A 19,306-nucleotide genomic window follows, 5' to 3' on the forward strand; every position below is an offset into this window, starting at 1 on the left:
AAACAAACAAAAAAAAAACTACATCTTGACATAATCCAGAGATCATAGGAACCCTAGGCAAACAGGAAATATCCTGGAAGAGCAGATGGAAAGGGGATGGAATGATTCTAAGAGCCCAGAATCTGGATGTGAAAAAGTCTCTTCTAGAAATGGCTTTGTAAACATTTGTGCATACATGCGTGCGCACATGTATGCGTACGTGCGTGCGTTTTGTAGAACAATCTTTTTGTACACTGTAAAGATGTGTCTCTTCTTAAAGTGCCTTCTGATTGGTTTAATAAGAGCTGAATAGCCAAAAACTAGGCAGGAGAGAAAAGGCAGAGAGAGAGGAGCTCTGGGAAGAAGAAAGGTGGGAGATGTGGAGCAAATCAGGTATACAGAATGGGAGGGAGGTGAAAGCCATATAGCAGAATGTAGATTAATAGCAACAGGTTAATTTAAGTTATAAGAGTTAGTGGGACAAGCCTAATCTAAGCCAAGTTTTTATGATTAATAAGCCTTTGTCATTATTTGTGAACTGGCAGCCCAAAGGAAAGTCCAACTACATATGTTTGTGTAACAATAATCAAAGAAAAAAAGGCTAACAATTTGAGAGTAGGGGGCATGAAAGCGGTTGAGGGAGAGTCCCTGGGAGGAGCTGGAGGAAATGGAAGGAAGAAGGGGATGGAATTCTATTTTAATTAAGGCCACATTAAGACTAAAACATTTTTTTCTTTAGATTTAAATGTTTAAGATCTGGGAACATATCTGTAACAGAACTTCCCTAGCATGTGCAAAGTACTGGCTTCGATTTCCAATACCACCAATGTAGAATGTTTAAGTATCTAAATTGTAAACAAGTGGAGAGAATCATAATAATCTGTTTTGTAAATTAAAGACTCAGATGTCCCTATGTCCTCATTCTGAAGGTGACTGTTTAGGAACTGGATATGGCGATGCATGCTGATAATCCTGACACTTGGGCAGCTAAGGCAAATTAATCACATATTTAATGCCAGTCTGGGTTATATATCTGTATTCAAAAAAAAATAGTATTGGCCTGGCAGCAGTGGTGTACGCCTCTAATCCCAGCATTTGGGAGGCAGAGGCAGGTCAATTTCTTGAGTTCGAGGCTAACCTGGTTTACAGAACTAGTTCCAGGACAGTCAAGACTACACAAACCCTGTCTCAAAAAACTAGGTATGTCTCATATGGTGATATATTGGTTATGATTTATTAAAACAAATGGAGATCAAAACAGCAAAGCAGCTATATTAGTTAGTTATAGAAGCTAGGCAGGATTCAGGATTAAGAGGTAAACATATCTCTGCTAGTTCAAGGCCATACTGACTACATGAAATTGATCCAGTCTTAAAAGAAACAGTTCACACAAAGGTGATACCTAGGATCACACACCTTTAATCCCAGCACTACAAAAGTGGAGACAGGAGGATATGGTTGGGTGGAGAAAGGAATATAAGGAGGAGACAGGAATTCAGAACCTTTGCCTCTGAGGATTTGTGGAGGCAGGATTGCCAGCCATTTCAACTGGGTAGAGCAAAGATCTATGGGTTTGGCTGCTTTGCTTCTCTGATCTTCAGCTTGAAGCTTGAATCCCAACCTCTGTCTCTTGATCTTTTATTTATCATATTACAGTCTCAAGCCTCAGTAATTCTACCTTCTTCCATTCTACCGTTTTCTTTTACTACTAGGATAAAGTAATCTGAATCCATCAGTCTTGACTCTAGACAGTTTCTGTCTTTATGATGACTTGTTAAAGGCTCATTCATTACAAGGTCATAAAAACAAAATCCTCAAAAAAAGACTAGCTAAGCACTCCTAAGAGACATTACCAGCATTACTCATGAATACACACATTGCTGACATAAATACCAAAATAGACAGTCTTTAAATGTACTAAGTGACTGCCATGATTTCTTCACTGCACATGCACAGATGGAGGCTAGATCCCCCCCCCCAACAATGTGAATCTTCTCAATACTCGAAACTTCTACTTTCTTTCACACTTTGTATTAATTCATGCTGTCATTTCTCTCTACCCTGGATGACAAGGTAGGACTCTGTACTGGTGTCTATGACCTTCCATGCCTTCACAGGACACTTAAGAAAGGCTAAACCACAGGCAGCCTGAACCTCAACAGCATGCCCTATGGTCCCTACAGTATGGAAAGTTAGGCAGTGCTGGAAGATGATGCAAGAGAGCTATTTCTCACTCACCTCTTGATTTTGAGGGAGGTTCCTGTGAGACAGTTTCTTATCCACCTTCCAAGGTATGTTAGGTCTAACTGATTACCTTCCCTGCTCCTTAGAGTGTAGCTTCGGGTTAAAGAAAAATTACTAGTACAGTATTCCAACAGTTCCTCAACTACAAAATGCTTGCCCCACCACCAGTACTGTTTACCACCAGGCTCCTTCTGTTTCAGTGCTATCCTGGGGATAAGGGGCATGAGCAGATTAAACTAAGTTGCTCTCTGTGTAATAAACTGATTCTACCAATGGAATCTGTCCACAGACTTGGCAGATTCTACGGGCTTTTCTCAGGATTACTCTCGCCTTTTTGTCTCATCCTAGAAAAACTCTGGATCAAGCTGTCAGTAGCTCTCTGAATTATACACGTAGACCAGTTATTTCCACTTAAGCAAAACCACTACCTGGCTATGCTATCTGACATTATATTATCCTCAGATTTGGACGTTACAAGTCTATATCCTGGATAGTTCATCTTTTAAGCTACATTTTAAAATATGTATTTCTGTATTATTCACTATGTATCCTTGGTTGGCATGGCTGCACTCAGTAGAAGAGGCTAGAACTGAAGTCACAGAGATTGGCCTGCCTGACTCCTGAATGCTTAAAGGTACATGCTGCCATGCCTTTTTTTTTTTTTTTTTTAATTATGTGTGTCTGTATGGGGATAAATGCAGGTGCTGTGAGTCCAGAGAGGATGCCAGGCCAAACTTGGGTCCTCTACAAGAGCAGTATATACTCTGAACTGCTGAGCCATCTCTCTAGCTCTTATTTTCTTAAAAACAAACAACAAAAAAGCAGTAATAAAAACAACCTTGTCGACGGGTGTTGGTGGTGCACGCCTTTAGTCCCAGCACTAGGGAGGCAGAGGCAGTTGAATCTCTGTGAGTTCGAGGCCAACCTGGTCTACTGAGCTAGTTCCAGGACAGGCTCCAAAGCAATACAGAGAAACCCTGTCTGGAAAAACCAACCTCCCCCCCAAAAAAAACAACCTTGTGTGTGTGCTAGTGCAAGGTGAAAAGTCCCCCTTCTACCACATGGTTGCAAGTATAAAATCTCCTTTACAAATTACCAGAGGTAAGATCTGATGAACACCTACAACCTTTCCATCTTTGTCCTTTATCCAATATATTCTTTTGCCTTTCTTTTTTTCCAAGACAGGGTTTACTTGGAATGAGCTCTTGTAGACCAGGCTGTTCTTGAACTGCCCGTCTCTGCCTCCCAACTACTGGGATTAAAGACATGAGCCACCACCCTGCTTCTTTTTCCTTTTCAGCGTCATTTAGTTTGCAGGAACTCCCTTTACCATATTTCTTACTTGTTTTTGCTTTTTTTTTTTTTTTTTTTTTTTTTTGAGACAGGTTTTCTCTATGTAGTGCTGGCTGTCCTGGAACTCACAGAGATCCACCTGTCTCTACCTCCTGGGTACTGAGATTAAAGGCATATGTCACAAACACCTGGCTTGATGTATGTATGTATGTATGTAAATGAGCTACCATGTGGTTGCTGGGAACTGAACTCAGGACTTCTGGAAGAGCCAACAGTGCTTGTAACCACTGAGCAGTCTCACCAGCACCCCTTTACCACTTTTAAAGCTATGTCTATGGGTTTTTTTTCATTTAATCCTTTTTATTTAAGTTTTAATTTTATTAAACATGTATAGGTGTTTTGCCTGCATGTATATACGTGCACATGTAGGGTCTGGTGCCCATAGGGAGAAAAGAGGGTGTTTGATCCCGTAGAACTATAGTTACAGACAGTTGTGATCTGTTATATGAGTACTGCCATCTCTACAGTCCCCTATGGCAATTTTTATTTATTTTTACTTTTGTTTATTTTACTCCTGAAGCTAATCTCGAATCTGTTAAAGTCTAAACCAATCCAAATAAAGATTATTTTATAAGTGGAACTTAGTAGAAATACATGGACTATATAATGAATTTTCAATAATCCTAACCATAGTCGTATGGCAACCTTTGAAAATTTCACTTAACTCTATGCAAAAGTATTTCTACAGCGTAGATAACTGAAAATTCCTTTGTTGTGTTACAAATGATAACTTTTATATGTTCAGTCAGTAATGTACTTACTCAACACTTAGCTTGCACAGTAATTGTTAAATAAAACCACTACATAACAATTCATTAATTGTTCTCCATCTGTGGATCCCCACCCCTTTGGGGGCATATATCATCTATCCTGTGCATAAGATATTTACAATTCCTAACAGCAGCAAAATTACAGTTATGAAGTAGTAACAAAATAATTTTATGGTTGGAGTCACCACAACATGAGGAACTGTATTAAAGGGTCACAGCATTAGGAAAGTTGAGAACCACTGAATTAGACCATTTTAAATATTTCCATCTCAATTCAGAAAGCCATGTCTTTCTAGAAGTATCTGAAAGAACATATATCTTTTTGGATGGGATCGTGTAACTTGAAAAACTTTATTAACTAAAAATGTAAACAGAAACTGTGTGGTCCTAGAAACACAACAAGCCCATATGAAATAATTGATCTATTACTTACAGAAAATAGTGCAGCCCTAGGGCTCTTGCTGCCAGCAAGGGTGAAATCTGCAATGCAGCTAGTGCTTTCTGCTGTGCAGATTAACAACACAGGAAAGGTTACCAGTCAATAACCAAACCAGAAGAAAAGACAACATGCCTTTCAAAAGCAGACAGAATTCTAACATCTGACTTATACTCAAGATGGGAAATCTTTTGGTCATCCATCTAAATGCCTTCCACTGTCTACATGATAGTCATGGCTATTTTTTGGTATTTATTTTTATTTTCTCTCTCTCTCTCTCTCTCTGTGAGTGTGTGTGTGTGTGTGTGTGTGTGTGTGTGTGTGTGTGTGTGTATGAGCGCGCATGTAAAAGTATGTGGGGGATGCCTGTGGAAATCAGAAGAGGGTGACAGACCCCAGTTGGTATCCAATCTCTAGTCCTCTGCAAGAGCAGCAAGCACTCTTAACTGCTGAGCCATCTCTCCAAGCTCCACTCATGATTATTTTTGTCTTATAGTTTGGTTCTCCTGAATCACATATGCTACTGAAAGCTGTTATTTAATTTGTGATACAAAAATTTGTTATGCAGAAGATATGTCTCATCAGTTAAGAGCACTGACTGCTCTTCCAGAGGAATGTGATTCAATCCCCAGCTCTCAGAGGGTAGCTTACAACCATCTGTAATTCCAGTTCCAAGGTGATCAGGCACCTTTTTTTTTTTTTTTTTTGACTGAGAATACTGCACACATATGGTAGGTACACAGACACATGTACCAACAAAACACAAAATGAAAATGATAAGTTTTGTAATCGAAGAAAACAAAGGGGTTGCTGCTTACCAGCCAGATTCTAAAAGCAAGGCTTGTAAGTCAGAATCCCTTCAATGTAGGTCCTCCTAAGTCATAAGACAGCAGGTGTGTAACATTCTCTTCTTTAGCTGTATGACTGAGGATCAAAGGGGTTGAAACTATTCAAACCAAGTTCTAATACATATATATCCCTCAGCTCTCCTTGTTAAGTCAATCCTGTGATTTTTCAAAATAAACAAAAAAAGGGGGGGCAATTTCATAATCCCTAAGTGAACCAATTTGAACTTTAATACCTACACTCCAAGTAGATTTCCTGCCTTTTATTAAAGCTCTAGTGACATTTGTATTACTGCCAGAAGTGGATTTATAAAATCTTATTGAACAAACCATAAAATATGCAAATAAATTAGTTAAAATTCCAAAGTTTAAGGTAAGGCTAACCATGCTTACTTTATACTAAGTTAAGGGGTAAGATTAATTATCTGGGCCTGGTAGCATAGACCTGTAATCCTGGGTACTTGGGAAGCAGAGGCAATTTTACAAATTCAATGTCTGCCAGAACTAAAGTTAAGTCTTGGTCTAGTTAGCAAAACACTGCCTTAATAAATTTTTTGTTGTTTTTAAGAGACATGGTTTCTCTGTCTAAGTTCCCTGCCTGTCTGACTTTGTAGACCAGGCTGGCCTCAAACTCACAAAGATTTGCCTGCCTGTTTCCTGAATGCTCAGATTAAAGGCATGCACCACCATGCCCAACAACAACAACAAAAGCTTTTAAATTATGTCACAGTTTTCATTTTAGAGTAATTTTTGAAAGATTTTCTATTATTTTTGAGAGACAGTGTGTGCTTATTTGTGCACATGAGTGTAGGTGCTCAAAGAGCCCAGAGGTGTCAGATCCCCTCAATCTGGAATTAGAGGTTGTTGTGAGCTGCCATGAAGTACTGGGTGTCAAATTTGAGTCTTCTTTCCATCTTTGTCCTTTATCCAATATATTCTTTTGCCTTCTCTTATCTTTTTTTTTTTTTTTTTCCTCCCAGAGACAGGGTTTCCTTGTGTAGCCCTGTCTGTACTAGAACTCGCTCTTGTAGACCAGGCTGTTTTTGAACTCACAGAGATCTGCCTGCCTCTGTCTCTGCCTCCCAACTACTGGGATTAAAGACATGAGCCACCACCCGGCTTCTTTTTCCTTTTCAAAGTTATTTAGCTTGTAGGAATTCCCTTTACCATCTTTCTTACTTGTTTTTTGTTTGTTTGTTGTTTTGTTTTTGGAAATGGGGTTTTACTGTTTAGCTCTGACTGTCCTGGAACTCAAAGAGATTCACCTGTCTCTGCCTCCTGAGTACTGAGATTAAAGACATGTGCCACAAACATGTGGCTTTTTTATTTTATTTTATTTTTTTAAAGTATGAGTGCTCTATTTGTGAGCCACCATGTGGTTGCTGGGAACTAAACTCAGGACCTCTGGAAGAGCAAACAGTGCTTGTAACCACTGAGCAGTCTCACTAGCACACCCTTACCACTTTTAAAGCTATGTCTATGGGTTTATTTAATTTAAAAAAAAATTTTTTTTTAAGATTTTATTAAAAATGTATAGGTGTTTCGCTTGCATGTATATATGTACACATTTAGGGTCTGGTGTTCTTAGCTGTTGAATCATCTATCTAGCCCAGTATTTCTCAAACTGTGTCACAACCCCTTTGTGGGTAGCACAATCCTTTCACAGTGGTCACCTAAGACCATCAGAAAACACAGATATATATTACAACTCATAACAGTAGAAAATTTATGTTAGGAAGTAGCAACAAAAATAATTTTATAGTTTGGGGTCATCACAACTTGAGGAACCATATTAAAGGGTCACAGCACTGGGAAAGTTGAGAACCATTGCTCTTCTCATTTTAAAACTTTTTTTTTAATAGCTGGAGACTTAGCTCAGTTGTAGAACACTTGCCTAACATTACAGGTTCAATCTCCAGTATCACAGGAGATAAATTTACAAGTATACGAGAAAAACAAAAGAAAAACTTAAGTTTTAGCAGCAAATTCAGCCCTGAGCTTCAGAAAACAAGATCAAGCATAAGATTGTAATGCTTCGAGAGCCAAGAAAGAAAGAATTCACTCCTTTCTTTTTCTAAGAATAAAATCAATGAGAAATTTCTCCTCTGAGTCCTCATAAGTATTACCTGAGATAATGGACAATACTTAATACAATGGATACTATCTTCAAGGTTATCCATAAAATAAATATGATAGCTTATTGCTTGCAGCATCATATTACAATTTGAACAAGAACAAGCTGCCAAAATTCAATTAAGAAAAAAGCAATTACACTGAGAAAGTAAAACTGTCTAAGTATACAACTCTGTGTGTGTCTCTGTGTGTGTGTAGATCAAAGCTTGGCATCGTGTCTTCCTCCATGACTTTTTTTCCTTAAACATTGAGGCAAGGTCTGACCTGAATCCAGACTCAGCTTGACAGATTCAGCTAGCCAAAAGCTCTGAGGGTCCCATCTCTGCCTCTGAAGGGCAGGAACTATTTGTAGGTGTTTAGGCCCACTGGGCATGTTCTTGGATGCTGGGCATCCCAAGTATGGTTCTCATACTTACATGGCAGCAAGCACTTTATCCAGCCTCATGAAGTTTTTAGTCTAGTGATGGGTGAGATGGGCAATTAAAAAAAAAACAACACAATAAATAAAACTATCCAAGGATATGGAGGTAAACAATGCTGTGAGAGTGTGGTCTCATACAGTAACACCAGCTGTCTGGGCAGTCTGGATGACACTGTAGGAAATTGTGAATTGAGTTAGCCTGAGAGATGAGCATAGTAAGAGATCTCTGCAGACAGAATAAAATTTCTGTGTAGAGAATGAAACACACTGTAGAACTGAAGCCATCTTAGTGTCATTGGGTCGCATATATACATTCCTCAAGTTTGGATATTTCAGGAAATGGGGGTCTCCAAGGCAGACTATTTGAGCTGACAATAAAGGACTGAGTTAAAAGAATCTATGGAATTTTCTTTTTATTTATTTTGATTTGTTGTGATTTCTGAGATATACATATCTGAAAAGAAGATATTGTTAGACCACATGTATTTTCACAAGAAATTAAGAGAAGTTATAAATCCAAGCAGCAAAGAGTCTAACAAATTGCCCTCATTTTCCTTCTGGGAATGATGAAAAGTTATTTGGACAGATAAAGCAGCAATGAAGCTGTGACCACCAAGCTCAGAGATGGTTCCTGAGGGTACTTCTGTTTCATTCTATACAACTGCAGCAGCAGTCTGTCTGAATGATTATCTACCCAGAGTCTCCTCAAATAAACCAAACAGAAGATGGAGTGTTCATCAGGATTATAAGTGTGTTTACAAAGACCCAACGTAGCCAAAAGGGATAAAAGTAACTTCAGTAAAACAGGAAGGGAAGGTACACACTTTATTTGGAATTCTTTCTATGTGTCCAAAAATAGGCTTCTGGATGACAAAGTATCTGTTAATGCCAAATTCTCTGACCCATTTCATTTTCCAAGAAAGTAGAGGGAAATTCTGCTGTGCTTTTATTCTAGAAATTTTTATTTTTATTCTAAGAAGTTTTATTTTTATTTACTTTGGGATTTTCTGTGTGCTATGTCAGGGTGGGTTATACATGGACAAGTGTCACATGAGTGTGAAGGTCACTGAACAACCTCAAGTGTTGTTCCTCTATCTTTTCTTTTGGAGACAGGTGTCACTGGTCTAGAACTCACCAATTAGGCAGGCTGACAAGCAAGCCATCCCCACCTCTGCCTCCCTAGAACTAGGATTACAAATATGCTATTATGTCCATTATGTCCCCAGACCCCCTCCCCCGCCCCTATCTTCTGTGCTTTTTATTTGTTATTGTGTTTGTTAAAGCATATGTACCTTTAGCTGGTCTGGACTCCACTATGTTGTTCAGACTAGCCCCAAATAGTAAACCTTGTGCCTCAGCTGGTGCTGGGATTACAGTTTTATGCCACCATACCTAACAAGACTTTAAATAGATACCTAAGCTTAAATCTTTAACATCATGAAAGAATACAGTTACACTCCTCAAATATTTTTGAAATAAGCAGAAACAGGGTAGTATATGAATAAATAAAAATGTTTAATTACCTTGCTAAGTTCTTTTGAGACTTAATAGTTTTTTGTTTGTGTTTTGTTTTGAAACAGGGCTTCTCTGTGCAACTACCCTCACTGTCCTAGAACTAGTTCTGTAGACCAGGCTGACCTCAAACTCAAAGATCTGCCTGCCTCTGCCTCCCAAGTGCTGGGATCAAAGGCGTGAGCCACCACAACCCAGCAAGACTTAATAAAAAAAAAAAAATATATATATATATATATACATATATACATGTATATATATACATTTATATATGCACACATGTGTGTATATCATAGAATATCTACAAAAATGTATATATTTGTATTTTTATGCTTAACTATTAGATAACCATTTAAACTATTTTCTTTATTTTCATTCATTTTTATCCTTTTCATTTAGACTCGCTATCACAAACTAAAAAATGTAGAAATCCACAGAAAATATTCATCAAATAATACTCCCCATTTTCACACAGCAATTCTCTAGAAATTCATCAAATAATACTCCCCATTTTCACACAGCAATTCTCTAGAAATCTTTTTTTGGGTGGTTCTACTAATGAACCAGGGTGAACTACCTGTCATCTAGTAACACCCAAATAGCATTAGTCTGTAAGTACCCAACACCCCAATCCACCATCTGATATTAGATTAATTGTAAATTTGAAGTGATGAGACTATAGGGTTTGAAGGAATACCTTTTTTGTTTGTTGACTGAAATTTTCTACTTTATACTTCTTCAGTCTAAGTTTTCAACTAAAATGTACTTTTTTTTTTCTTTCTAATTTTGCTTTGGTCAAGTCATTTCTGATATTCCTAGATGTCACATTATCAGAAACTGCCTGATCATTTAACCATTTTAAAGATTTAAAATGTCTGCCTTTTAAATGTTTCTGTCTGCATGTCTGCCTTTTGCCTGCATGCCAGAAGAGGGAATCAGATCTCATTATAGATGGTTGTGAGCCACCATATTGCTGGGACTTGAACTTGGGACCTCTTGAAAAGCAGTCAATGCTCTTAACCTCTGAGTCATCTCCCCAGCCCCCATTTTTCCATTTTAACTAATAGGTATAGTAAGGCAAATCTATGCATATCCATGACATTTAGATTGCTGTAAATATCTGAATATTTCAAATTAAGAAGGTGTTTTAGGTACAATTTGGAATGAAAATATTAAATTTTTACCAATTAAAGTATAAAGGTACATTAATGAATGTGGAAAAAGTAATATTTGTGAAAGCTATTTTGTATAAAAAGAAACTAACTACTAAATAATGACTTTTCACCTCAAAATTTCATAAGGAAAACTTGCAAAGTTGTATTTAACTCAGTAGTTTTTGTTCTGTATCTGTGGATATATACATATAGATGACTAGGTACAAGAAACAAGTTCTTCCAACTGTCTGATGTCCTACTACCTCAAGTAACCTTAGTATGAATTAAAGTAACAATGAGCTAATCATTACTGTACTATAATGACTTACTTTTAAATGACACCACTAAAACTTGTAACAAGGACTTCAAGTGTAACAGTTGTTCCTTACTTTTTCACATATGCTGGAGATTTGTTTATATAATGATGAAGACACTGGGTTTTGCTCCTGCTTTGGTTGGCTACTGTTTTTCACACTTGGCCATTTGACATTCAGAAAAAAGTAAAGAGGCATTTGGTACAACATATGCACAACCAAACAATGAAAGTATTTCTTATGACAATGAATTATTAATTTGCACTTGATTTGCTTATGCAAAATAAAATTTTAATATAGAACTGTGTATTTCAAGGACAGAGCAATCAAGTCACAAACTAGACCTCAATACCCCATGAAAGTCCAGTGTTCCAAGTCATTTCTCAACTGCCTGTAGACATTAAAAACTTAAGCAAGAGGAGAATTAGGTGTGTTTTTTTTTTTTTGCATCAACTACTTCCCTTAAGAAACTGAAATGTATATGCAATAGCAGAATTTCTATTTTTCTATAGCTAAATATGCAGCTTTGTTGGCTGTCTTTCTTTAACATGCAATACGAAAATAACTAGCCCATTGGAAGTTTTGATATTTTAAGATTTAGAAGAAGGTAGGATTCAGACAAAGGTATGACAAAGGATGAATTTATAAATAAAACAGAATTATCTATAATTCAGTAATTTCCATACATGATACGAGTAATCAGAATTTCAAAGCAATGGAGAAGGTAGTGTCATTGAATGCCACGGAGAGGTAATCCTTCCCACTCAGCCATACAGAATCTGCTCCTAAATTATGAAATGGAGTGAAGTACAAATTATTAACTGTGATACATGTAAAATTTTGAGGATCTTAGAATTCCAAATATTAGTTGTTTTGTATCAACTTTGTGGAGGGGGGAGCTGTGCTCTAGTTTTGTTTGGCTTTTAATGATAATTAACTTAAGACTCTTTAAAAGCTACTTGGGGCTGGCTTTAGTCAATTATTTTCCAGTCAAAAATATACATATGATGAATCAAAGTTTAAGCATTAAAACAGTATCAGTATCTCAAGTATTAATGTTAAATCTGAAAATTAAAAACAAAGCACATATAAAATATTATAGTAGAAAAAGCCTACTTTGCCAACAGTAAGTAAACCTGTTAAAACCATCTTTGTTAAAGTCATGTAATTACTATAATCTTGGTTGGTATGTGTTCACACCAGTCAAGTAATACCTCCCAGAACCCAACCATCACACACTGTACTTATGTGCATAAGTGTGTGTGTATTTAGAGTAAGAATGCTCTAAAGAAATAAAAAAGAATGAAGGAAACAACCATAAAACCAAAAGGTTAAACCATACCAGATTAAAAAGGACAAAGTGGGGGGAAAAAGAGAACTAAATTTAAGAGATTAGTATGCAATAGAAAGAACTGTTCTTCACAGAAAGAGGGGCTGTTACAATAGAAACAATGAAAGAGAAATGCAATGATGAATATGGACAGTGCCATATGTTCAAGAGAAAAGGTAACATTTAAGAGAGATGCAAGTGTGTACTTGACAGGTATATTATGGAGATGTGAGTATCACTTCATTGGAGCTTAATGCCATTAAACTACCAGTCATTAACACCTAACACCCTTGTCCTAATACCATGCTCTTGTCCATTGGGTGTTGACATGTATGGACAACACACTCTCTGATACATACATCTAATCTTCATTTCACGGGAATAAACTGATACTCTTATGTATATACATTCTCTTGATTATGGGGATAAGTGTAGACTCTGTATTAGATTACTGGGAATTTACTTAGGGTCTTTGGGAACAATTACATCTTCATCTTTGTTTTCTCACTTTTAAAAGGGAAGACCAATGTCTACCTGGATTTCTGTGAGGATTAAATGATTCATATGAAGCAATTAAGACACTAGCTTTCACACAGAAAGTGATCAATGTTACTAGTTTTGAGCATGAGTTGGCATGTCTGAATCTAAACATGTCTGAGGTAAGTCCACTTCTGAACCTGAAAAACTGACAATGCAGGGTCACTCTGGAAGATGATGCTGGAAAAATCACAAAGCAATGTCCTGACAGCCCTGCCATGAAGGCTTGTGTTGGTGAATTCAAAGTCAGCCATCCCTGTGAAATAGGCATCCCATCTGTTCAGGAGGAAACCTTGGTTTAACACATAGCAAAGGGTTACAACCTCCAGTTGTCAGCCCACACCTAATATCACCTAATACGGGAGGGCAGAGGCAGGCTGATCTCTGAGTTTGAAGTCAACCTGGTCTACAAGTGAGTTCCAGATCATATAGTGAAACCCTGTCTCTAAATAAATAAATAAATAAATAAATAAATAAATAAATAAATAAATAGACAAGCTCCAGTTGTAAGGATAGTAACTGTATCACCTACACGAATGAGGCACACATTGGGTGGTGAATTCACAGATGCAGACGTCATAATGGACTTACAGGGTAGAAAATATTAAGTCAAATCTTAAGTGCATTCAAACAAGCCTATTTTGAAACAAGCTGGGCTTAACTCTGTAGTAGAGGGCATAGCAAACAATGTGAAAGGCTGTTGCTTCACTCTCCAATACAGAAGGAAAAAACCATCTAATCAGACAATAGGTGTGTGTGGACTTTTCAGGCTGAAGGGCATCACTTTACAGCACCTTTGAATTCAGTACTAAAATGTTGTAATTTAGAACAATGTATATCAAAGAACTTTTCTTTTAAACATCTTTCCTTCACATCCTTGAAAGGGTTTCTTCCCCCCCCCCCTTGGTTTTTAAAACAGTGTGTTCTTTTCTCCATGGCCTACTATAACACATAATTCAGCTGATCTCAATAATTTCAACTAACACCTCAGACACCTCTAATTCTACCAAGAATTAACTAAGAAATAACTCATGAATCTTGCTTTGTGTCTGCATCATTGCCGGTGATCAAGTCTTCCTGAACAATTACTGTGTGTCTGTCCTGGCTCTGCTTCATTCTTCCTCACACTCGATTTTCAAACACAGCTATCATTGCCTGGTACCTAGATTGCTGCAGGAACTGCTTTTCCTTCCTCCCAGTGCTCCCCACATCACTCAAGAGTAAAAATCAAGACCCTTTACAATGACTTGAGGGCTCTAGACAGCACACAAGTGTCCTCTAATTCTACTTCTACTACTGTTTCTCTTGCTCACTTCTCCCTACCAAGCTCATTCCTGAGTCCTGACATTTTTTATCTCCCATTTCCCCCCCTGGAATGCTTTTTTTCCCCCCCCCCAGATGTCTTGTCTGGACTGCTTTCCCATTCCACAGTTCTAACAAATACTCTTTCAGAAAATGGTTACCTAATAACACTACTGAAAGCAGAAACATCTCACAGAACTCATCTCACTTTCTGCTTAATCTAATATGTAAATTTTTATGCTATTTCTCTCCCAAGAAAATATAAGTAATGGCTTATTGTTTTATATATATATATACTCAATGTCTAGAATAATATTAAATATTACATGATTAGTGTTTACCAAAAATGACTCCATAGCCTCCTCACTGTTCTACAGCTTGCTTTTTTCTAGCCCTGAGGTAACATACCAACAATATGTAGCTTATTATTGTCATACTTAAAAATGTTGATGTGATTTCCCATATTCCATGCAGGATGGTTTTGGTCTCAAGTTTATTCAAGCCTTTTCCTCACTTTTCAAAATAAGTCCACAATCATGTCTAAACCTATTGTTTCCCTTCATTTTGCTGTGCTTTCTACACATACACCTTAGTCTGTACTTGGTCTAACTCTGGTGCAGTCTCTTGGCCAATTTTCCAATCCATTGGGGGACTATGAGAAGTTGTTAAACCACTACTACACTTCTGACAAGCTGGAGTTTTGTTGTTATTGCTTTAGAGGAAGGAATGCAGAAGGGGAGGGAAACAAAAGGTGAAATTGTTCATATAGAAAACCTCCAACCCAAGGAAAATATCCATACCTCCTATGAAGGAACACTAATTATTAAATAAAATAAATGAATAAACTTTAGGGATCACAAGGTCTTATACTAGGTTCATGCTAAAAATCATCCTTTCTTCCAGTGCCGGCCCTGAGTAACTTTTTACCACTAGCATATTTTAGAAAACTCTGCAATAGTTATTAGGGTTCTAATTATCCTTTTCTATTCTGCTGTATTAGTATCTGAGGCAGAACTGGCATTTAACCTTCAGCTTGTGGGTTGGGAGTGTAGCTCAATGGATTAGCTCTTACCTAGCATGTATGAAGCCATAGATCTGATACCAAGCATCATACAGAGTTGTTTTACTTGGGTTAATATCCAGCAGAAGGCTAAAGTTAGGAGGGTGAAGTTGTGCCTGAAAGAAGTGAATGAAAGAACTGAGTGAAAGGGGGACATACCTTTCTTTAATTTCCTCAATTCCTTCCTCTTTATCTCTAATTTATATTTAGAACTAGGCTCCCAGCTCCCAACTTAATGCACAAGAACGCAAACATTCTACACATCTGCAAGTTTTAAGTATTATATTAACAAATCCTTATAAAAATATACTTTTTGCTCCAGGCATGAAAATATTAAAGTAAAGTATTCCAATTGGATAGTTTTGTTTGTTTCAGGGGATTGTTTGTTGTTTTGAGACAGGGTGTCACTACACATCTCAGATTGGTATTAAATTCATGCCAATGTTCCTGCTTCAGTGTCCAGAGTGCTGGAATTATACGTGTACATCAACAACACCTGACTTCCAAATGGATATTCTCAAAAGGTTATTTTTTTCAAATATATATATATTTCAAAATATAGCAAACAAATGTACACAAAGCACTCACCATATAAAACATGTACAAGAAAATAATTTTAAAGCAGAAAATTATACATTTCACAGATTTCACTTACATTTTCTTCTCCTGAAAATTATATCTTAATTTATATAGTCAAAGCAGTTATGAGATTTCACTATTTTCCTGAGTATATATTTTAGTTTTCAAAAGTGATAGAAAAATACCTAGTTCTATGCCAAATTTTACATATCCTCCACATAATTCATATAAATTTGTATTATAGTAAAAACAGCTATAATATAGAGGCAGAGGAATCCATAGATGATTTTCTCCCAAGATCAACGAGAAACCTATAAAAATATAGATAACTACAAACCTATCTGGGTATTTCTACACAAGTTGTTCTGGGCAGTATACAAATCTTTATTTTGTATCAAAGCGAGTCTGATTAGATAAGACTGAGAAACATTTACTTGATGATTTGTAATTACATGGGGTGCTTCTAAAACTTAAACTTGGGATCAGGTCATATCTGTGGAAACACCGTGCACTCAGAACTCTCCAAACAACTGAAACAAATAAACAAACAAACGAAAACTGCTTTGGTAAAGTTTCAAAATTCCTGAGAGGATTCTGTTATCAACTAAGAAATTCAGTTGTTCAAGTTCATAAAGCTAAATAAATGGCTGCAGAGCTGGAGCAAGGGGCCTTCCTTTAGATCTGTTTTGTTGGTTTTCTTCCTTCTTTAGCCCAGGCTGGTCTCAAATGCTAATCCTCCTTGGCATCCAGGGAGTTAGAATTCCAAGTATATCCCACCACATACTGATAGTGAAATTTCTTCATGTAGTTCTTTTCACATAAGTGGTTTTTTTTTTTTTTTTTTTAAAGTATTTGTTTTATAGCACCACAACACTGAGCTAACTGGAAATACTTTTGGGGTCCTAATGTGAAACAAAACTATTGCTATTAATCATTCATTCTTACTACTAAGCTCTTAATCTGACGTTTCATTTTAACTTCTGAGTTGGTATTTTAAAACTTTAAATTCTACTTTTTTTAAAAAAAGCAGGGTCTTGATGTTTAGAGCGGTCTGACATGAACACACATCTCCCTGACAGCAACCAGACATGGTAGTGCACACCTTTGGGCCAGCTCTACAGAGCACAGCCATCAGATCTATTGGAGATCCAGGTTTACATATCAAGTTCCAGGCCAGCAAAGGCTAGTAATACTGTCAGAAAAAGAAAAGAAAGGCCTGATGTCATCATTCTTTAGTAGAGCATTATTTTAATTTCTAAATTTGGTGATCTTTTTTCATTATGTAAAATATGTAATCCTACATATGCAAATGACTGTCCACAAATGAGAACAAATTTCCTTTCATATAAATGAATTTTAAGTCCATTAACAAAACCCTGTCATTAGTTTATCAATAGACTTTTCAACATTATTAGTTAATTTTAGGGACTTCCTTTAAATGGGTAATGGATGTAGCTGAGTGTTTGCCTATGGTACAAGAGTTCCTAGATCCATTTGCTAGCACCAAAACCAGAGGTATTAATTTTAAAAATTATAAAAAAAATGTGTCAAGGGCAAGCTTTTGCACTTAGTTTTAAGGGTGTATTTTATTATCTAACAACTGCTACATGCTTGAGGTCTTTCTGGAGAATTTTTATTACATTATTCAAGTTGTTATGCTTTTTTTTTAATCCCTTTGTATTTTTTGTTTTGCTTCTGGATTTGGTAAAGTGTGTACTTTATCAAAAGCAGATCATATTACTCAGCAATTCTTAAGTCTTATGGACCACACAACAATACAATGTATACTTCTGACTACATCTATACACAAATAATGTGAGCATGTAGATTTTCAAGATAACATTCTAAGTAAAAACCAGGTGCATATGATTTTGCGCCAGGAATTTTAATAAAAGTCCCTTTAAAAATGATTTGGGGCTATGAACGCAAATCTGAAGTCTAACTAAAATTTAGGTATGCTATAGTCTGTAAATGTCACCAAATCATTGAATGACACCAAGAACGTGCCTCTGGGAGCACAGCAAAATTTATAAAAATACATAATCAGAATCTCAGCTAAATGATCGAATGGTATTTAGCACCTAGGAAATCAGGTTAAGCTAAAATCTGTAGTCTGTGTTAACATACTCCATTTGAAAACTGCCATTTCACATTCCTGGGGATGAGGATATACGACTGCGGGAGCAGACACATGGCCTGGGGGTGGGGGATGGGAAAAGGCTTTTTTTTTTGTTTGTTTTTGTTTTTTCTTTCCTCCTAAAAACTAAACATGTTTATTTTCAGAGGTGGACTCGGGTAGGAGGCAAACATCCAAAAGGCCTACTACTACTGAGCCTTCGGGGCCGTCCCCAATGGCGCTGCCGACGCCGGTTACTGGGCCGGCGAGCGGACTCCACGGCCGCAGACGACTGAGCCGGGCCGGGGGCGGGGGGCTCGCACGTGCCCGGCGGGGGCGGGGCGGCGAGGCGAGCGGCGACCCCGGCTCCGGGAGGCGGGCGCGGCCGGGGTCGGCCTCCCCCGCGGCCGGCCGGCAGCCAGCTGCGGTGGACGGAGGTGCGCGTCACGGAACCGATGGAGCCACACAGAGACGTCTAAGTCATGCAGGAGGCGCCCGGCCCCGGCCCGCTCCCGCCGCCCCGACCCCTCCTCTCATCCGACAGAAAGACAGACAAGAAGGGTTCCCGACCTGTCGTGCCCTGCATGTTCAGAGTCTGTCATGTTTGGTCAAGAACGGGGCGGGGCTGGAGGGCAGGTCTGGAGGCCGGCGGCGGCGGGGCGCGGGGAGGACCCCTGCGCCGCCTGCGGGCACCTGTTCCCGGCCGCCGCCGACAGGTGACGAGGTGGTAAAAACTCACGGTTACTAGTGAGCGACACAGACACAGACTTTCCAGTCTATTAACAACCACGCCAGAGAGATGGGGCTCTAACTGCAAAGACTGGGCAACGGCCCCGCGCTGCCGGCGCTGCCGCTCTAGTCTGTATTCGCCGCCGGAGGCTGAGGCGTGGGAGCCGGCGGGTGGCGTGCAGCGAAGCGGGGATTTGGACAGTGGCCGTAACGGTGATTTCTCCTCACCAACATGGCGGCACCCGAGACAGGCGGCTCAGAAAATGGCGCCGGCCGCAACACCTTGCCCGGGACTAAAGGGCAAGTGAGATTCCTCCGCCAGACGCAGCCCGATCCCTGCCCGCCGGGGCTGAGCGCATTGGCCATTGGAGGAAACTACCCGTCAATCACTTCCAGGGGCGGGATTTTAGTGCCTTAGCGGCAGCGGCGGAGGCAGCAACCTGATGGCTGGGCAGGGAAGATGGAGATGCGGCCGGGTGGCGCTGGGAGTCA

The 19,306-nt window shown here is 38.5% G+C and overlaps 1 protein-coding gene across 1 annotated transcript in view; it reads right to left on the reverse strand.

The window, feature by feature from the left end:
- The window catches only part of Zc3h6 (zinc finger CCCH-type containing 6), a 46,001-nt gene extending 26,730 nt beyond the window's left edge, over positions 1–19,271 (reverse strand). Inside the window, exon 1 of the mRNA XM_051183419.1 lies at positions 18,656–19,271. Within this exon, the coding sequence (XP_051039376.1) occupies positions 18,656–18,687 (32 nt within the window). The 5' untranslated portion in view covers positions 18,688–19,271. The remainder of the gene's footprint in view (positions 1–18,655) is intronic.
- Positions 19,272–19,306: the final 35 nt, after the last annotated feature.

This window comes from Phodopus roborovskii, unplaced genomic scaffold, assembly GCF_943737965.1.
Source record: "Phodopus roborovskii unplaced genomic scaffold, PHOROB, whole genome shotgun sequence".
NCBI classification, from domain to species: Eukaryota; Metazoa; Chordata; class Mammalia; order Rodentia; family Cricetidae; genus Phodopus; species Phodopus roborovskii.